Consider the following 18,954-nt stretch of genomic DNA (forward strand, 5'->3'; position numbering starts at 1 on the left):
AATACACTGTCTTGCAATACTTGGCACCACTTGTCAATTTTTTTGAGAACTCAAAAGGAAAAAACTTCAATCAAACCAGATAGATAAATTATTTGTGGTCGTCTATGGAGAGTTTCTGTCGACAGGCATATAGAGAATAATATTTGTCTGCGAAGTAAAACCACACCTGTGTCGTCTATATTGTCGCTACCCAATCAGACTACGGACAGCCATCTTCATGAGAGACATAACTGATCTCATTTTACACATTGAATTGAGAACATAATACCAAATAGTTTTATACAGATCACCTGAAATATGTAGATTGGTCTTTCTCAGAACATCGTCAGAAACCCATGTAGTAGTGCAAGTTGATTTTATTGGTTTCTCGCATTCAAAGACTAAATTGTAAATAAATGTTCAATCATAAATTATTAACAAATAGTAAAATCCTAAAGTAGCACAGTTTAAATATAACAATGTTAAAATATACAATATAGGCAAAACAATAATACAACAACAATCTGTGGGTCGCAGCAGAAAAGCTCAGTGCTTGATAAGTACTGTATATGGCAAAGTGTAATGTGTAGGCCAAATTTTCCACCTGTACATTTAAATCTAGCCAGAATGAAAGGTTAGCGGGTAGTGAAGTCCATTTCAGTTGCTATTAGCCTATCAGATTTGAAAATAATACATTGGTATTACAATCCAATCCTTTTTGATTTTATTATTTATAAGTCACATAGCTTTCTGTAAGCATGAACAAGGCCACTGTCCAATATATCGATTGCAGGCTTTATCCAAGCATTTTCATAATTTGACCACTTCTCGCTATAGGTTATCATATTCAGGTTTCGTTAGCGATCACTGATCAATTATTTGGAGGAAACTAAACCACGGTTGTACTCACAGCCTGTCGCTTTTTTTTAAATTTGGTGCTTTTTAGGCCTATATAGGGGTTATTTTCAATAATATAAAGACAACATCCATGCGTAAAGAACAACCCTGTCCAAACCTGTTTGGATAACGCTTTGCGCCACTCTGAGATGCACTTTGTAGCCTACTTTAACTTGTATTGGTTTTTACTGTGGGCATTAGGGCCTACGTGTCATTTCTATTTATAGTGTTCAATATATTTTGTACACACATCCAGATACTCAGCTCATTTGCGTGGGGACTTTTTTAGGGATGGGAGAGATTCTCAGAATATTGATTTGTACGGCCGTGGACAGGTCAAGGTTAATTGGGACAGTAGGCTATTATGGCTTAAATCATTGGATAAAAAAGTAGGCTGTAATGATGAGTATAAAACAAAACGTGCCATTTCCTTTCAATTTATACAGCTTGTTTCATAATGGGAGGTCCAAGACAGGTTGAATTAATTTACATACAGGGAGGGACCATGGCATCTGGGCAAAATGTGGAAGCAGCGGTGGATAAGACACATTTTATTACCATATGTAACGCAACACATCTCGATTAGATAGTGATCCGATCAAGAACGGATGACAACCACATGTTAATCCAAGGTGTAAACCACAACATCTGTTATCTGATTGTGCCATGTGACAGTGGGGACAGCAGGAGTGTTGGATCAAGATTGACAGGAATATCTGACATACATCTGCTAATGTCAAGGTAAGCAGGCTTCATCATACACACCGGCTTTCCTTATTGATTACCATATCATCCTAACCTGGGGCAGAGAGGGAAAAGGGCTAAGGTGTTCATCTTACATAGATACAATGTAGCCATTGTCCATTAAAGCTTATTTCCTGTGGGAAAAAATTGTATCAATAGGAAGCAACGTTTGAGTGTATGTTAGTGATACCAGACGAGACGCATTCAGCTTCATAAAAAAAAAAAAAAAAAAAAAAAGCCATATCAAATTTGTACTCCAGTTTCAGTTTATTTATCAAGTTGAAGAGAGCATTAGAGGATCCATTTTATTCCGCCTCTGTATATCAAATATTCATAAAAGCAACTGAGGCATGGCAAGCAACACCATTTTAGCGTGATATCTCTAGTAATTAGGCCTACATTTGAAATGGAGGCTAGTATTTGAACATCTTAAACCATTAAATATTTGTTCCAGTTTGAAGCCTGAAAATCAATTACAGTGTCATATGCTCATGTAATTTTGTCAAGCTTGTTTAAAAAAAGCATCAGCTGTAATTTAAGATGACTTAATGACTTTGTTACATGATTGAAAGTCTTTGTTTGGGCTTCAGTTCGTGGCACCAAGACATGTACAAAAAGCATTTTTCGTATTTACAAACACACATCCACAAATCTGTTTACAGACATCATCCTGTGATTAAGGACATTAAGAGCGCTTTTTTTTGTGTTCACTGGACGGCGCAGGCAAATTATGCTAAAGCCTTTGAGTCAATGTAAGTATGTAACGCAAGAACACAATTAGCCACATGAAATGGTTGTGACACATTACAAATTGCGGGCTGCAAATTCTGCAATGCAATGCTGCAGGACAGCCATTTTACGGAGCTAACTTCGTTCTTGCGTTGCCTACTTACGTAGGCTATGAATTTGCCTTAACTTCCATCCTTGGCTCAGCCAAAGCTTTTGTAATTGAGGACCCAAGCTGGATTGCTAATATACAACCATATGTTCACAAATACTTAGAAAACATAACTAATTACAGTATACAAAACATGACGAGCCAGTCAATTATCCTTCTTAGACAATTACATTAAAAAAAAAAAATACAAAAGACAGGTCAACACTACTGTTACACTTGTACTATGAGACTTGGCAATGCTAATTCTACAATGCCATTTGTGTGTGGTTTTATTTATCCGTGCATGTGTCCCGCACCTCTGCAGTGAATGGTGGGGAGAAGTGATGGTCAGTGAACAGTCTTATTTTTCCATAGAGAGGTAGTGTCTTGTCTGATGAAACACTCCTGGTCAGCGCGTGGTCTTACCTGACCAGATGATAGGTCAACCAGTACATAAAAATGGGCTGGGCGGCTGCGATGGACATGGTCAGGTACATCCTCAACTGGTTCCTGGCCCCGTGAACCAACACGCCTTGGGCTGCTGCCTCAGACAGGAGCTTTAGTCTCAACGTGCGGATCTGAAGAGAGGACCAAGACAGAGGGAGCCAAAATCAAGCTTGTGAACCTACGTACAGTAGTCAAGGCGCTAGCAGGGGACATTGGGTGGAGTAAATCCGATTCTATCGTCCGCTCTTCCTGCTACTCACCATGAAGACGAAGATGGATATACAGCACCACAGCAGCGTTAGGTAATATCCCGTTCGACCAAATAGTAACCCTGCCACAACCCCTACAATCATCCTGCACACACAAGGGAATCTTTCACAATTCATCCGAGTAGTTGATGTGTCATCATGTCTTTACAACTTTAATATATAATTTAAGACAACTTCCATGTTGAAAGACAGGGAAATCCAGAAACACAAACCGCAATGTCATACTAATCATGTCAGAGAGAGCAAGAGAGAGAGAGACCAGCCATACCCCACATATTTGTATCCGGAGAAGGCCACAAGATCGATGGTGGTGAGGTCTGTGTTGACTGTGACCAGGTAGAGACTGAGGAGGACAACCAGCACCTCCATGATGAGCCACACCAGGGCTGAGCTGGCCTGCATGCCCAGGATCTCAGGGGTAAACCTAGAGGGGAGATACACGTTTCAGGATACTCTTTATACAGAAAATTGGGAAGAAAGGTGCAAAGTGGACCAGTTTACCTGTTCTGTGTTCCGAGCGCTAACCCAGCCACAAGGATGTATGTGATAAAACCCATTGCTGCAAAATAATTTAAAGCAATGTTAAAACAATAATAGGCTAGCTGCAGGTTTTATTTGTTTGGTTCAGTGAGGGTGGTAGACCTGACCAAATCTCCTTTACCTGGAATGTATAAGTCAGGAGCGTTGATATCAAAGCGTGGAGCCACTGGGGTGTCCTGTTGGTAGCTCACTTCCCAGTTCTAATCAAAAACAAAACAAAAACATACACCACCTTCAGTCACCCATTCAATGAGAGGCATCCTAGGGCATAAGTTCAGTATCAGCTTGGTAGCTCTGAGTCTGGACATGGACACAAGCAATACCAACAGATGGTGACCATTGTAACACAGGGTGACATGGCATCAGTACCTGGTGCATGTAGGGGAAGACGAGCAGGCCGAGTTTCTTGCCCACGTAAATTGTGTCCACGGCAAAATAATATTTCAGCTTAGAGATGGGGAGGAAACGATCCAGCTGTAGATTAAACGGAGCAAAACCAAGACAATTTAGGCCCACTTAATGACACTCATGTTGCTACTTACTAACTGGTACCACAACTATGTACCGTCACTACCATGAGTCTTACATTTTTGTCCACCAGGTCTTTGCCCTGGCTGGCCAGGCTGCTCCCGTAAGCCATGGCTAAGTTGGACATGGGGTCTGAGAGGAGGGTCCGGCCGGGGTGGCCCGTCGTCCCAACACCCTGGCCCTGGAACCCAGTGGGCTGCACCCCCGGCGCTGCACTGGTGTCATCAAACAGCTGACTGGGGTCTGTCCCGTCCATTGACGTGTTCCTCATTTCGGGATCTGTCACACCAGAGGTGGATGAAAGCACATTCTGGTCAGCGGAGTGGGGAATACAGGCTGCAAATACTGTGCAACACAAGCATGCGTCGTTAATACCTGTGATGTTATGTGAAGCTGTAAGGTGGCGAACGGCAAACGTCCAATGCATTTTGAAGGACAACCCAAAATGTAGCTGCAAAAGGAGGAGCTATGCAGTGCACATTGACACAATTCAACAAATAGCCTAGCCTAAGCAGACAGTGCCTATAACGGGGTCTCTTCACTCCATGTGTAAGATAAACCCTGTTCTCAGTCATCAATTCTGGGTGTGTTTTATCCCGAGTGCAGAATCACGTCGCCCACTAAGCAGATGGACACCCTTATGTCACCCCAGCCGCTTCCTATCAATGTATACTTTGTCCTTTCACAGACATCCATTGGCCTGCACTGTAGACTAATCTTATTATTAATACTTAACAACGAGATCAATTGAGATTAGGAACCTCTTTCTCAAAGAGAGAGAGGTCAACCAGGACAAGTAGGCTCCATTTTAAAATTAAACTTCAAAATGGACACATTTATAGATCTCCACTCGTGGTCTACTGTAGAGCTGGGACAATAAACCAAAAATTATCGATACCAACCAAACCGAGGATTTTACAGATATCAATAACTTTAAGTATAGGAATGTGAAGTTTGAAATGAAATAAGTCTGCTAATATGGGCTATTGCTAACTAACTGGATTATCGTGCCAATTTATCGCGATATAGTGGTTTGTCCATATCGTCCAGCTCTAGTCTGTCTCAAAAAAGCCTAGGCCTAAATAATTAAATACAATGTTTGTTATTCATTAGAAGCATATCTCTGATTCTCTATTTCTGACCTATTGAAATGGGTAGCCCTAATGTTTCATATCCTTTACCAAATCAGTAAGTTTACCATGGTACTCTTAACCGTTCTCATGACTACAATTCCAATCCATTTCAGTTGGTGACCTTTAGTAGTGGTTTATATGTAGCAATTCGACCATGAAGGCCTGATTCACAGTCTCCTCGGAACAGTTGATGTTGAGATGTGTCTGTTACTTGACCTCTGTGAAGCATTTATTTGGGCTGCAATTTCTGGAGGTGCAGTTAACTCTAATGAACTTATCCTCTGCAGCAGAGGTAACTCTGGGTCTTCCTTTCCTATTGAGGTCCACATGAGAGCCAGTTTCATCATAGCTGTTAAGGGATTTTTTTTAATCAATAATGACTAATTATGTATATATTTCAATCAGGACTGACTAATCAGAATACTATTATGTTACTGTATAGATGTATGAATTTTCTTTTAATCCTAGTACTGAATATAATGTGTGTAAATATAATCAAGAATTAGAACAATGACTGCCTGTTCCTTGGTAGAAATGAAACTTATCGTCAGACTGGCTAGAATGCTTATCTACACAGGAAGACCTTGGCTCGGTCATAAATTATATTAAATTGGTGTGGGAAGGCTTGAGATACTGCCTTTGTACTAGGGTGAAGAAGAGACGGGACAGTTCGAAAATTAATGACGTCATTTTCAGTTTAGAACCTGTGGTAAACTGTATCATGTTCAGTACTCTCGAGAATGCTGATTGATTTTGAGACTGGTCTCTGTCCATTTTATGCAAATACGAGTCTTACAAATTCTTAGAAGTGGGCAGTATTTAATTTAATTGGGTATTAAAAACACGTAGGAATTTAATTCCAGTAACAATAGCACTTGATTGTTTTTGCGACTGCACAAAGTTCTCGACATTTTCCGTATTGACTGATCTTCATATCTTAAAGTAATGATGGACTGTCTTTTCTCTTTGCTTAATTGAGCTGTTCTTGCCATAATGTGGACTTGGTCTTTTACCATCGGAATAATCCCCCACTTCCTTCCATTCCACTAGCAAACATGGAATCGTAGGAAAATAAAATTGATGACCTTCGCGGAAGATTAAACTACCAACGGGACATTCAAAACTGTAATATCTTTTGCTTCACGGAGTCGTGGCTGAACGACGACATTATTACCATACAGCTGGCTGGTTATATGCTGTACCGGCAGGATAGAACAGCGGCGTCCGGTAAGACAAGGGGCGGCGGACTATGTATTTTTGTAAATTACACCTGGTGCACAGCATCTAAGGAAGTCTCAAGGTTTTGCCTGTCTGATTATCTCATGATAAGCTGTAGACCACACCATCTACCTTGAGAGTTTTCATCTGTATTTTTTGTAGCTGCCTACAATACCACCAGACTGAGACTGGCATTAAGACCGCACTGAATGAGCTGTATTCCGCCATAAGCAAACAGGAAAAATGCTCACCCAGAGGCGGTGGTCCTAGTAGGGCTGTGCAGTATACTGTATTTTACTATATACCGGTATTTATGCACGGACTGGTTTGGGTTTTTACTTTACCTTCTATAACGGTATTTGACTTGTTTGTTTGGTTTGTTAAATGTGATATGCTGTGTGTAACGTCCATTTTTTATAGTTTACTCCGCTACTTGAGTCATCCCTCTCCATGCCGCTTTCCACACAGACCTAGTCCCACCCTGTCACTCAAGGAACGCATTTGTTGTTGCTTGACCATGAGACACTTTCATTCAGTCTGCATGGTCAATGCTGCACATGCAACAATGTTGATGACAAAGATGTTGTTTCCACTTTGATCTTATTAGAAATCCACAAGTGTTCTATAATTACAACATTAGTTTGTGTTTCTTAAATCTGCAAACAGCTAGTTTGTATTTTCTTAGCAAGTTAAGCTAAATTGTGTTAGCCACTAATGCTAATTACTAGCTAACTTGCCATTAAAAGCACTGAGTCAGAGCAAATGTAGCTAGCTAATACAGCCTGATACCAGTACTGGTGGAGGCTTAAATCGGCATATTGTTTGTACAACAGTATCTTCTAAATCAAAGAGGAATAAGAGAAGCATGAATAAAGATTTTATGTATCTAAAGATTATAGGGTCCCCTAAAAAACACTGAACATCAATTTAGTTCCTACCCTGTCACAATAACTCATCCATAGCATTTTCATTCATTGTCATGTCAAACAACACTGTATTCAAAGTGCCCACTATTATTTATATTCTAACAATAGAATTATGAGACATTCTATTTCCATGATTCCAAAAGTTCACCCAAGTGGTTTGATCTAAATCGCAATGGCAACATTTGGCCTAGTATTTTTCCCATATCATGGCAGTGTGGAAATGAACTCAAATGAGTGCAGGAAATGCTAAAATTGATGGTTATGCAGGAAATTATTTTAGGTTGAAGTTGAATTGAACAGTATAAAACTTGAATGGAGAAAGACACATTGAAATCATTTAGAAAATATGTGTTGCCACCCTAGGTTCACGCACTACTCATAAAGCAAAATTAGTACTTTATTAATCAAACACATAAAATGGAAAAATAGCTTATAGCTACTAGTAGCCCGTGGACTTTAATGCATGGAAACTTAAATCTGTTTTAACACATTTCTACCAGCATGTTAAATGTACAACCAAAGGGGGAAAAAAAACCTCTGGACCACCTTTTACTCCAAACATGGAAACGCATACAAAAAGCTCTCCCTCGGCCTCCATTGGGCAAATCTGACCATAATCATATCCTCCTGCTTACAAGCAAAAACTAACGCAGGAAGCACCAGTGACTCAATCAATAAAAAAGTGGTCAGATGAAACAGATACTAAGCTACAGGACTGTTTTCCTAGCTCAGACTGAAATACAGTGGCTTGAAAAAGTATTCACCCCCTTTGGCATTTTTCCTATTTTGTTGCCTTACAACCTGGAATTAAAATTGATTTTTGGGGGGTTTGCATCATTTGATTTACACAACATGCTGAAGATAAAAACATTTTTTATTAAGCGGTATGCTTAGGTTCATTGTCCTGCTGGAAGGTGAACATCTGTTCCAGTCTCAAATCTCTGGAAGACTGAAACAAGTTTCCCTCAAGAATATCTCTGTATTTAGTGCCATCCATCAGTAATTCAATTCTGACCAGTTTCCCAGTCCCTGATGATGAAAAAACATACCCACAGCATGAATCTGCCCCCACCATGCTTCACTGTGGGGATCAAATCAAATCAAATTTTATTTGTCACATACACATGGTTAGCAGATGTTAATGCGAGTGTAGCGAAATGCTTGTGCTTCTAGTTCCGACAATGCAGTAATAACCAACAAGTAATCTAACTAACAATTCCTAAACTACTGTCTTATACACAGTGTAAGGGGATAAAGAATTTGTACATAAGGATATATGAATGAGTGATGGTACAGAGCAGCATAGGCAAGATACAGTAGATGGTATCGAGTACAGTATATACATATGAGATGAGTATGTAAACAAAGTGGCATAGTTAAAGTGGCTAGTGATACATGTATTACATAAGGATGCAGTCGATGATATAGAGTACAGTATATACGTATGCATATGAGATGAATAATGTAGGGTAAGTAACATTATATAAGGTAGCATTGTTCAAAGTGGCTAGTGATATATTTACATCATTTCCCATCAATTCCCATTATTAAAAAGTGGCTGGAGTTGAGTCAGTGTCAGTGTGTTGGCAGCAGCCACTCAATGTTAGTGGTGGCTGTTTAACAGTCTGATGGCCTTGAGATAGAAGCTGTTTTTCAGTCTCTCGGTCCCAGCTTTGATGCACCTGTACTGGCCTCGCCTTCTGGATGATAGCGGGGTGAACAGGCAGTGGCTCGGGTGGTTGATGTCCTTGATGATCTTTATGGCCTTCCTGTAACGTCGGGTGGTGTAGGTGTCCTGGAGGGCAGGTAGTTTGCCCCCGGTGATGCGTTGTGCAGACCTCACTACCCTCTGGAGAGCCTTACGGTTGAGCAGTTGCCATACCAGGCGGTGATACAGCCCGCCAGGATGCTCTCGATTGTGCATCTGTAGAAGTTTGTGAGTGCTTTTGGTGACAAGCCGAATTTCTTCAGCCTCCTGAGGTTGAAGAGGCGCTGCTGCGCCTTCTTCACGATGCTGTCTGTGTGAGTGGACCAATTCAGTTTGTCTGTGATGTGTATGCCGAGGAACTTAAAACTTGCTACTCTCTCCACTACTGTTCCATCGTTGTGGATAGGGGTTGTTCCCTCTGCTGTTTCCTGAAGTCCACAATCATCTCCTTAGTTTTGTTGACGTTGAGTGTGAGGTTATTGTCCTGACACCACACTCCGAGGGCCCTCACCTCCTCCCTGTAGGCCGTCTCGTCGTTGTTGGTAATCAAGCCTACCACTGTTGTGTCGTCGGCAAACTTGATGATTGAGTTGGAGGCGTGCGTGGCCACGCAGTCGTGGGTGAACAGGGAGTACAGGAGAGGGCTCAGAACGCACCCTTGTGGGGCCCCAGTGTTGAGGATCAGCAGGGAGGAGATGTTGTTACCTACCCTCACCACCTGGGGGCGGCCCGTCAGGAAGTCCAGTACCCAGTTGCACAGGGTGGGGTCGAGACCCAGGGTCTCGAGCTTGATGACGAGCTTGGAGGGTACTATGGTGTTGAATGCCGAGCTGTAGTCGATGAACAGCATTCTCACATAGGTATTCCTCTTGTCCAGATGGGTTAGGGCAGTGTGCAGTGTGGTTGAGATTGCATCGTCTGTGGACCTATTTGGGCGGTAAGCAAATTGGAGTGGGTCTAGGGTGTCAGGTAGGGTGGAGGTGATATGGTCCTTGACTAGTCTCTCAAAGCACTTCATGATGACGGAAGTGAGTGCTTCGGGGCGGTAGTCGTTTAGCTCAGTTACCTTAGCTTTCTTGGGAACAGGAACAATGGTGGCCCTCTTGAAGCATGTGGGAACAGCAGACTGGTATAGGGATTGGTTGAATAGATCCGTAAACACACCAGCCAGCTGGTCTGCGCATGCTCTGAGGGTGCGGCTGGGCCTGCAGCCTTGCGAGGGTTAACACGTTTAAATGTTTTACTCACCTCGGCTGCAGTGAAGGAGAGACCGCATGTTTCCGTTGCAGGCCGTGTCAGTGGCACTGTATTGTCCTCAAAGCGGGCAAAAAAGTTATTTAGTCTGCCTGGGAGCAAGACATCCTGTTCCGTGAAGGGGCTGGATTTCTTCCTGTAGTCCGTGATTGGCTGTAGACCCTGCCACATGCCTCTTGTGTCTGAGCCGTTGAATTGAGATTCTACTTTGTCTCTGTACTGACGCTTAGCTTGTTTGATAGCCTTGCGGAGGGAATAGCTGCACTGTTTGTACTCGGTCATGTTTCCGGTCACCTTGCCCTGATTAAAAGCAGTGGTTCGCACTTTCAGTTTCACGCGAATGCTGCCATCAATCCACGGTTTCTGGTTAGGGAATGTTTTAATCGTTGCTATGGGAACGACATCGTCAACGCACGTTCTAATGAACTCGCACACCGAATCAGCGTATTCGTCAATGTTGTTATCTGACACAATACGAAACATGTCCCAGTCCACGTGATGGAAGCAGTCTTGGAGTGTGGAATCAGCTTGGTCGGACCAGCGTTGGACAGACCTCAGCGTGGGAGCTTCTTGTTTTAGTTTTTGTCTGTAGGCAGGTATCAGCAAAATGGAGTCGTGGTCAGCTTTTCCGAAAGGGGGGCGGGGCAGGGCCTTATATGCGTCGCGGAAGTTAGAGTAACAGTGATCCAAGGTTTTTCCACCCCTGGTTGCGCAATCGATATGCTGATAAAATTTAGGGAGTCTTGTTTTCAGATTAGCCTTGTTAAAATCCCCAGCAACAATGAATGCAGCCTCCGGATAAATGGTTTCCAGTTTGCAAAGAGTTAAATAAAGTTCGTTCAGAGCCATCGATGTGTCTGCTTGGGGGGGGGGGGGGGGGTATATATACGGCTGTGATTATAATCAAAGAGAATTCTCTTGGTAGATAATGCAGTCTACATTTGATTGTGAGGAATTCTAAATCAGGTGAACAGAAGGATTTGAGTTCCTGTATTTTTCTTTCATCGCACCATGTCTCGTTAGCCATAAGGCATACGCCCCCACCCCTCTTCTTACCAGAAAGGTGTTTGTTTCTGTCGGCGCGATGCGTGGAGAAACCCATTGGCTGCACCGCTTCGGATAGAGTCTCTCCAGTGAGCCATGTTTCCGTGAAGCACAGAACGTTACAGTCTCTGATGTCCCTCTGGAATGCTACCCTTGCTCGGATTTCATCAACCTTGTTGTCAAGAGACTGGACATTGGCAAGAAGAATGCTAGGGAGTGGTGCACGGTGTGCCCGTCTCCGGAGTCTGACCAGAAGACCGCCTCGTTTCCCTCTTTTTCGGAGTCGTTTTTTTTTTTTGGGTCGCTGCATGCGATCCATTCCGTTGTCCTGTAAGGCAGAACACAGGATCCGCGTCGCGAAAAACATATTCTTGGTCGTACTGATGGTGAGTTGACGCTGATCTTATATACAGTAGTTCTTCTCGACTGTATGTAATGAAACCTAAGATGACCTGGGGTACTAATGTAAGAAATAACTTGTAAAAAAAACAAAAAACTGCATAGTTTCCTAGGAACGCGAAGCGAGGCGGCCATCTCTGTCGGCGCCGGAAGTCCATTGTTCCAGTGTTCTCGGGGTGATGAGAGGTGTTGGGTTTGCGCCAGACATAGGGTTTTCCTTGATGGCCAAAAACCTCAATTTTAGTCTCATCTGACCAGAGTACATTCTTCCATATGTTTGGGGAGTCTCCCACGTGCCTTTTGGTGTACACCAGACGCGTTTGCTTATTTTTTTCTTTAAGCAATGGCTTTTTCTCTGGCCACTTTTCCGTAAAGCCCAGCTCTGTGGAGTGTACGACTTAAAGTGGTCCTATGGACAGATACTCCAATCTCCGCTGTGAAGCTTTACAGCTCCTTCAGAGTTACCTTCGGTCACTTTGTGGTCTCTCTGATTAATGCCCTCCTTGCCTAGTCCGTGAGTTTTGGTGGGCGGCCCTCTCTTGGTTTGTTGTGGTGCCATATTCTTTCCATTTTTTAATAATGGATTTAACTTCTCTAGAGTAGGGGGCAGCATTTGGAATTTTGGATATAAAGCATGCCCAAATTAAACTTCCTTCTACTCAGGCCCAAAAGATAGCATATGCACTCTAAAGTTTCCAAAAGTGTTAAAATAATGTCTGAGTATAACAGAACTGATTTGGTAGGCGAAAACCTGAGAAAAATCCATTCAGGAAGAAGGATTTCTTTTTTTGTCGTTTTCTATTCAATGCCATTACAGTACCCATTGACTTAGGACTCAAATTGCAGTTCCTATGCCTTCCACTAGATGTTTCACGCGCGCGACCAGAGTGCCTTTCTTGTTTACCTTTTATATTGACGACGTTATTGTCCGGTTGAAATATTATCGATAATTTAGGCTAAAAACAACCCGAGGATTGAATATAAACATCGTTTGACATGTTTCTATGAACTTTACAGATAGAATTTGGATTTTTTTGTCTGCCTGTTGTGACTGCGTTTGTGCCTGTGGATTACTGAAGAAAACGTGCAGACAAAACTGAGGTTTTCGGATATAAAGAGATTTTGGACTGATCTTTGTGGGCTATACTCAGCCTTGTCTCAGGATGGTAAGTTGGTGGTTGAAGATATCCCTCTAGTGGTGTGGGGGCTGTGCTTTGGCAAAGTGGGTGGGGTTATATGCTTCCTGTTTTGCCCTGTCCGGGGTATCATCGGATGGGGCCACAGTGTCTCTCGACCCCACCTGTCTTAGCCTCCAGTATTTATGCTGCAGTAGTTTGTGTGTCGGGGGGCGAGGGTCAGTTTGTTATATCTGGAATATGTCACCTGTCTTATCCGGTGTCCTGTGTGAATTTAAGTATTCTCTCTCTCTCAGGACCTGAGCCCTAGGACCATGCCTCAGGACTACCTGGCATGATGACTCCTTGCTGTCCCCAGTCCACCTGGCCGTGCTGCTGCTCCAGTTTCAACTGTTCTGCCTGCGGCTATAGAATCCTGACCTGTTCACCGGACGTGCTCCCTGTCCCAGACCTGCTGTTTTCAACTCTCTAGAGACAACAGGAGCGGTAGAGATACTCCTAATGATCGGCTATGAAAAGCCAACTGACATTTACTCCTAAGGTGCTGACTTGCTGCACCCTTGACAACTACTGTGATTGTTATTATTTGACCATGTGGGTCATTTATGAACATTTGAACATCTTGGCTATGTTCTGTTATAATCTCCACCTGGCACAGCCAGAAGAGGACTGGCCACCCCTCATAGCCTGGTTCCTCTAGGTTTTGGCCTTTCTAGGGAGTTTTTCCTAGCCACCGTGCTTCTACACCTGCATTGCTTGCTGTTTGGGCTTTTAGGCTGAGTTTCTGTACAGCACTTTGAGATATCAGCTGATGTAAGGGCTATATAAATACATTTGATTTGATTGAGGAGTTCACCACATCAGTCATTGGCTTCTTCAATAAGTGCATCGATGATGTCATCCCCACAGTTACCGTACATACATACATACATACCCCAACCAGAAGCCATGGATTACAGGCAACATTCGCACAGAGCTAAAGGCTAGAGCTGCCACTTTCAGGGAGCGGTACTCTAACCCAGAAGCTTATAAGAAATCCCGCTGTGCCCTCTGGCAAACCATCAAACAGGCAAAGCGTCAATACAGGACTAAGATCGAATCGTACTCCACTGGCTCTGATGCTCATCGGTTGTGTCAGGGCTTGCAAACCATTACAGACTACAAAGGGAAGCACAGCCGAGAGCTGCCGAGTGACACGAGCCTACCAGATGAGCTAAACTACTTCTATGCTCACTTCAAGGCAAATAACACTGAAACATGCATGAGAGCACCAACTGTTCCGGAAGACTGTGTGATCCCGCTCTCCACAGCCGATGTGAGTAAGACCTTTAAACAGGTCAACATTCACAAGGCCGTAGGTCCAGACGGATTACAAGGACGTGTACTGCGAGCATGTGCTGACCAACTGGCAAGTGTCTTTACTGACATTTTGAACCTCTCCGAGTCTGTAATACCAACATGTTTTAAGCAGACCCCCATGGTCCCTGTGCCCAAGAACACTAAGGTAACCTGCTTAAATGACTACCGACCCATAGCACTCACGTCTGCAGCTAAGAAAGTCATGAACAGTGCACAACAAAACCTATCCCCCTCAGGAGACTGAAAAGATTTGGCATGGGTCCTCAGATCCTCAAAAGGTTCTACAGCTGCACCATCGAGAGCATCTTGACTGGTTGCATCACTGCCTGGTATGGCAACTGCTCAGCCTCCGACCGCAAGGCACTACAGAGTGTTGTGCGTACGGCCCAGTACATCACTGGGGCCAAGCTCCCTGCCACCCAGGACCTCTATACCAGGCGGTGTCAGAGGAAGGCCCTAAAAGGAAGCCCCCTCCCTCTAGAACACTGCTGCTACTCCCCGTTATTATCTATGCATAGTCACTTTAATAACTCTACCTACATGTGCATATTACCGCAACTAACGGTACCCCCACACATCAACTCTGTACCGGTACCCCCATGTATATAGTCTCGCTATTGTTATTTTACTGCTGCTCTTTAATTACTTGTTACTTTTATTTTACTTTTTTTAACTGCATTGTTGGTTAGGGGCTCGTAAGTAAGCATTTCATTGTAAGGACGGTCTCCACCGGTTGTATTTGGTGCATGTGACTAATACAATTTGACTTGAATGTCCCCGAGTGGCCTAGTTACAGTTTTGGCAAGACTTGAAAATGTATGTCTAGGCAACAATCTACTTGACAGAGCTTGAAGAATTTAACAATTAATAAAATTGGCAAATATTGTACAATCCAGGTGTGCAAAGCTCTTAGAGACTTACCCCAAAACTCACTGCTGTAATCACCGCCAAAGGTGCTTATTTGAAACATGTATTAATTTTGTCATTATGGAGTATTGTGTGTAGATGGGTGGGAAAGAAATATTGAATCCATTTTTAATTCAGGATGTAACGCAACAAAATATGGAACAAGCAAGGGGTGCTAAATGACGTAAATAGAATACTCTGTATTGGGAACAAGTTCTGATTGAACACTGGGCGGAGACCAACAAGAAGCTAACAAAACAAGAGGCACAGTCCCATGTCCCAATTTAGAAGCAAGGTAATACGTGAAGGCTTGAAATCGTAACTCTTGAGAGCGAATAGCGCGACATTCTAACCTACACCTGAATAATGTGACCCGAAACTGATCAGACATGTTTCAGATTCGCTGTCTACATGGAATATGACAACGTCACCAGATAGTTTATCTAATGACGTGGCTAACAGCCAGCTAGCTAGCTAGCTAACTCAGTCGTGTGCAACATGGCGTTAGCTAGCCATATTAGTAAGAAATTAGCTGTCATGATTGATAACACAAAAAAAGCAACTTAGCTAGCAACATTTTCCAGGTAGTTAGTTTAGCTTTGGCTTGAAGAGCAGCCATTGAGTGGGTTAGCTTGTTAGCTATTATTACTATTAGTATTAGCATGCCGGTTAGCTACATTTCTAGGCCAAAAAGTTCAGACATCTTACCAATAGTTTGATCAACGTACGTTAACTTACGCTGTCTGGAAACACTTTGGGTTGCGGTGTAATCCATGTCCATCAAGTATTACAGGTAGTTTCGGATATCGTCTATACAAACGCTGATATGAAACCATTCAATTATGCTTCCTACAAAATGTGTACACAGCCACACCCATGTGTCAACTGGCCAATGATAGAATCGTAAAAGACAAGACGAAGTTGTTCCAGGAAAAATGTGGACCAATCGAAATAATCTACTATAATTCATTTATTTATTCGTCTACCATTTACCATCACTTCTTGGACAGACCATAGTCTTAGATATGCAGTTTTAGAAACGTATTTGTCCTGTAAACATTACATGGCCATTTTGACAGCGCACAGAGCTGCGGGCCAAACCGTTGTGGGTTTGCAGATTACCATAGACAAGAGTAGCGGTGGAAAGATCTCCTATATAGTAGCATGAAATAATATTTTATAAACATTTCATGCAATTCTACTTTGTTGTATAATAGCGGAAACGTTTTTAAATGTCATAGTAATCGGTCGTTAATTACATTACATAAAAGTATTTTTACTTAAGTACTTTACACCACTGATTTTCACCTATATTTTTTGACACTGCATCTCTTGCACAGTAATATGTACCTGTATTGCACCCTTAGCACGGATATTTAGATTCCATCTGGTTCTGATATAGAGTGGGAAAGTGAATCGGTTTCTCATGACGAATGGTGTTCTAGTCTTTTGCCGCGTTCATCTGCCATCCGAGTTATCGGAAGCTCCTTGTTCCCAGTGGGACATTTCACTTAAACGATCCCCCAAATAGAAATTGCAAGCAGTGGTTGAAAAAGTACCTACTTGTCATACTTGAGTAAACGTAAAGATACATAAAATAGAAAATGACTCAAGTAGAGATTAAAGTCACCCAGTAAAATACTACTTGAGTAAAAGTATATTTTTTAATATACAAAGTAAATGTATTTGCTAAAATATACTTAAGGGAGGTAACGTTAATCATATTAATAAAATATATATTTTACCTAAACCCTCCCTGAATGCTTGAAAAAAAAATGACCCTCCCCTATACTCAAAATAATTTTTAAAACATATGCATAGGAGTGAACGTCTACCATTTACCATCACTTCTTGGACAGACCAGAGGTTTAGATATGCAGATTTGGAAACGTATTTGTCCTGTAAACATTACATGGCCATTTTGATAGCGCACAGAGCTGCGGGCCAAACCGTTGTGGGTTTGCAGACTACCATAGACAAGAGTAGGGGTGGAAAGATCTCTTATATAGTAACATGAAAAATAGCCTTTTCTAAACATTTCATGCAATTCTACTTTATGTTATATAATAGCAGAACCTTTTTTTAATACCACACGTTACCTGAAATTACAAGATAAGAATGGACAGAGAGGTTAGGCATCTGTTCATTTTATCATATTTCTCCAACGCCAAATCAGTGTGTCTTGTTTGCAACGAAACTGTCCCTGTTTGCAAATAATACAATCTGAGCATGGTGCTGTACTTTCAAAAATTAGGCCTACCTTTCCACCCCAGACAGAGTAGGCATACCAATGCAGAACAAATATAAGCTTTAATTGCGGGCTACTCTTCTTCCATGGCTTAACCCAATGAGAGGTCACAAGTAAACCCAGCTGTCTTGGTTTAAACAGTTTACTCAATTGATAGTGACATAATTTGATTAATTCTCAAGCAAAGTAAATGTATTGTCTCCTCGGCTATTGAAGGTTGTAGCTCAGCCTCTGAATATCCAAGGAACGGAACAAAGATTCCCCATATGTATCAGATTCATGTCTTTCATGGGTATTTTACAGCTTGTTCCTATATATAAAGCATCGGACCAAAGCAATGTTACATATCACTTTATTTAATCTCATTCGTTTTATTTTCTTCAAAATCTTAAACTAGTAAAATCTTGTTAGTAAAATCTAATTAAAATGAAGATGGATTAAATGAATTATGCCCACTCAGTTGCCTAATTTCAGCATCATGAGCTGTCCATTTCTGACTGATTGTGCCGTGGCTTCTGCTTCAAGTTTCAGCAGCACAATGTAAATTACTCAAATATGGCTCATTGTGAGTTCAATAACTCTGATAAATAGATTGACATGGGCAAGAAACATATTGCTTTTAATGAAATCAATTATAGTAGTAGCAAGCTATCAAAGTTGACCTCAGGTCCTCATCTTCTTGTTCTCTTTCTCAAACTGAACAGAACATAATCTATAGGCTTGTCCATGCGGAAGATGGACTAGGCCTAATATTTTTGAAAGCCTTTGACTCTCCTGGACTGCCACTATATGCATACACAGGACAGCCATTGGTTAGGCAAAACACAACTTTTTGATCAGCAAGAGCAGAGCAGACATTGGGCTCAGTGTTGGAAGTGTGTAATGCAGCCCAGTTTTATTTACACAATCCCAGCAGCCATCTTAGAAATATAACTTTGCTCTGTGCTTCTCCAGGCATGCATTTCATAGCCTATAGTTTATAGGCTATGGATAATTTGGTTGGGACCACACTCGCCTATAGGCGCACTTGATATAGCCCACCCAGCAGAGAATCAGAGATGAGGGGCAGCATTGGGCGCACATCGATATATAGCCTAGTAAGCAACTACTTCTAAAATACAGAGAAATAGAAAAAGTAATCAATTTCAAATTACATGACCCTCCCATGGACTAGAAAAAAAATGAAATCCTAAACCCTCCCGTTGACTGAAGTTGAGAAAGCATGACCCTCCCCCATTTTCCAACAGGGACCATTATGTAAACTTTTACTTAACTACATTCCTAAAGAAAATACTGTACGTTTTACTCCATACATATTTCCTGACACCCAAAAGTACTCTTT

General features: G+C 42.1%; 1 protein-coding gene across 3 annotated transcripts; it reads right to left on the reverse strand.

Moving 5' to 3' along the window:
* Positions 1 to 1,863: 1,863 nt before the first annotated feature.
* On the reverse strand, positions 1,864 to 16,254 carry LOC135546132 (protein YIF1B-like). 3 transcript variants are annotated; one of them, XM_064974300.1, is made up of 8 exons: positions 16,073 to 16,254; positions 4,340 to 4,560; positions 4,123 to 4,227; positions 3,875 to 3,953; positions 3,715 to 3,772; positions 3,482 to 3,637; positions 3,205 to 3,298; positions 1,864 to 3,075 (listed from the first exon to the last, which is right to left on the reverse strand). In XM_064974300.1, the coding sequence occupies exons 1-8, from the start codon at positions 16,143 to 16,145 to the stop codon at positions 2,920 to 2,922; spliced, it is 942 nt and encodes a 313-aa protein (XP_064830372.1). In that variant the 5' UTR covers positions 16,146 to 16,254; the 3' UTR covers positions 1,864 to 2,919. The 3 variants fall into 3 exon arrangements, with proteins under 3 accessions (XP_064830372.1, XP_064830373.1, XP_064830374.1); XM_064974301.1 differs by having other exon boundaries at positions 16,103 to 16,253; XM_064974302.1 differs by having other exon boundaries at positions 16,093 to 16,253.
* Positions 16,255 to 18,954: the final 2,700 nt, after the last annotated feature.

Source organism: Oncorhynchus masou, chromosome 9, assembly GCF_036934945.1.
Source record: "Oncorhynchus masou masou isolate Uvic2021 chromosome 9, UVic_Omas_1.1, whole genome shotgun sequence".
NCBI lineage: Eukaryota > Metazoa > Chordata > Actinopteri > Salmoniformes > Salmonidae > Oncorhynchus > Oncorhynchus masou.

Excerpts from the sequence above, each read along its gene's own strand:
- LOC135546132 (XM_064974300.1), bottom strand. The coding sequence starts at position 16,145 with ATGGACATGGATTACACCGCAACCCAAAGTGTTTCCAGACAGCGTAAG. Across the intron at positions 3,954-4,122 it reads TCTTCCCCTACATGCACCAG|AACTGGGAAGTGAGCTACCA; the intron begins GTACTGATGCCA and ends GTTTTTGATTAG. Across the intron at positions 3,773-3,874 it reads TCCTGACTTATACATTCCAG|CAATGGGTTTTATCACATAC; the intron begins GTAAAGGAGATT and ends ATTATTTTGCAG.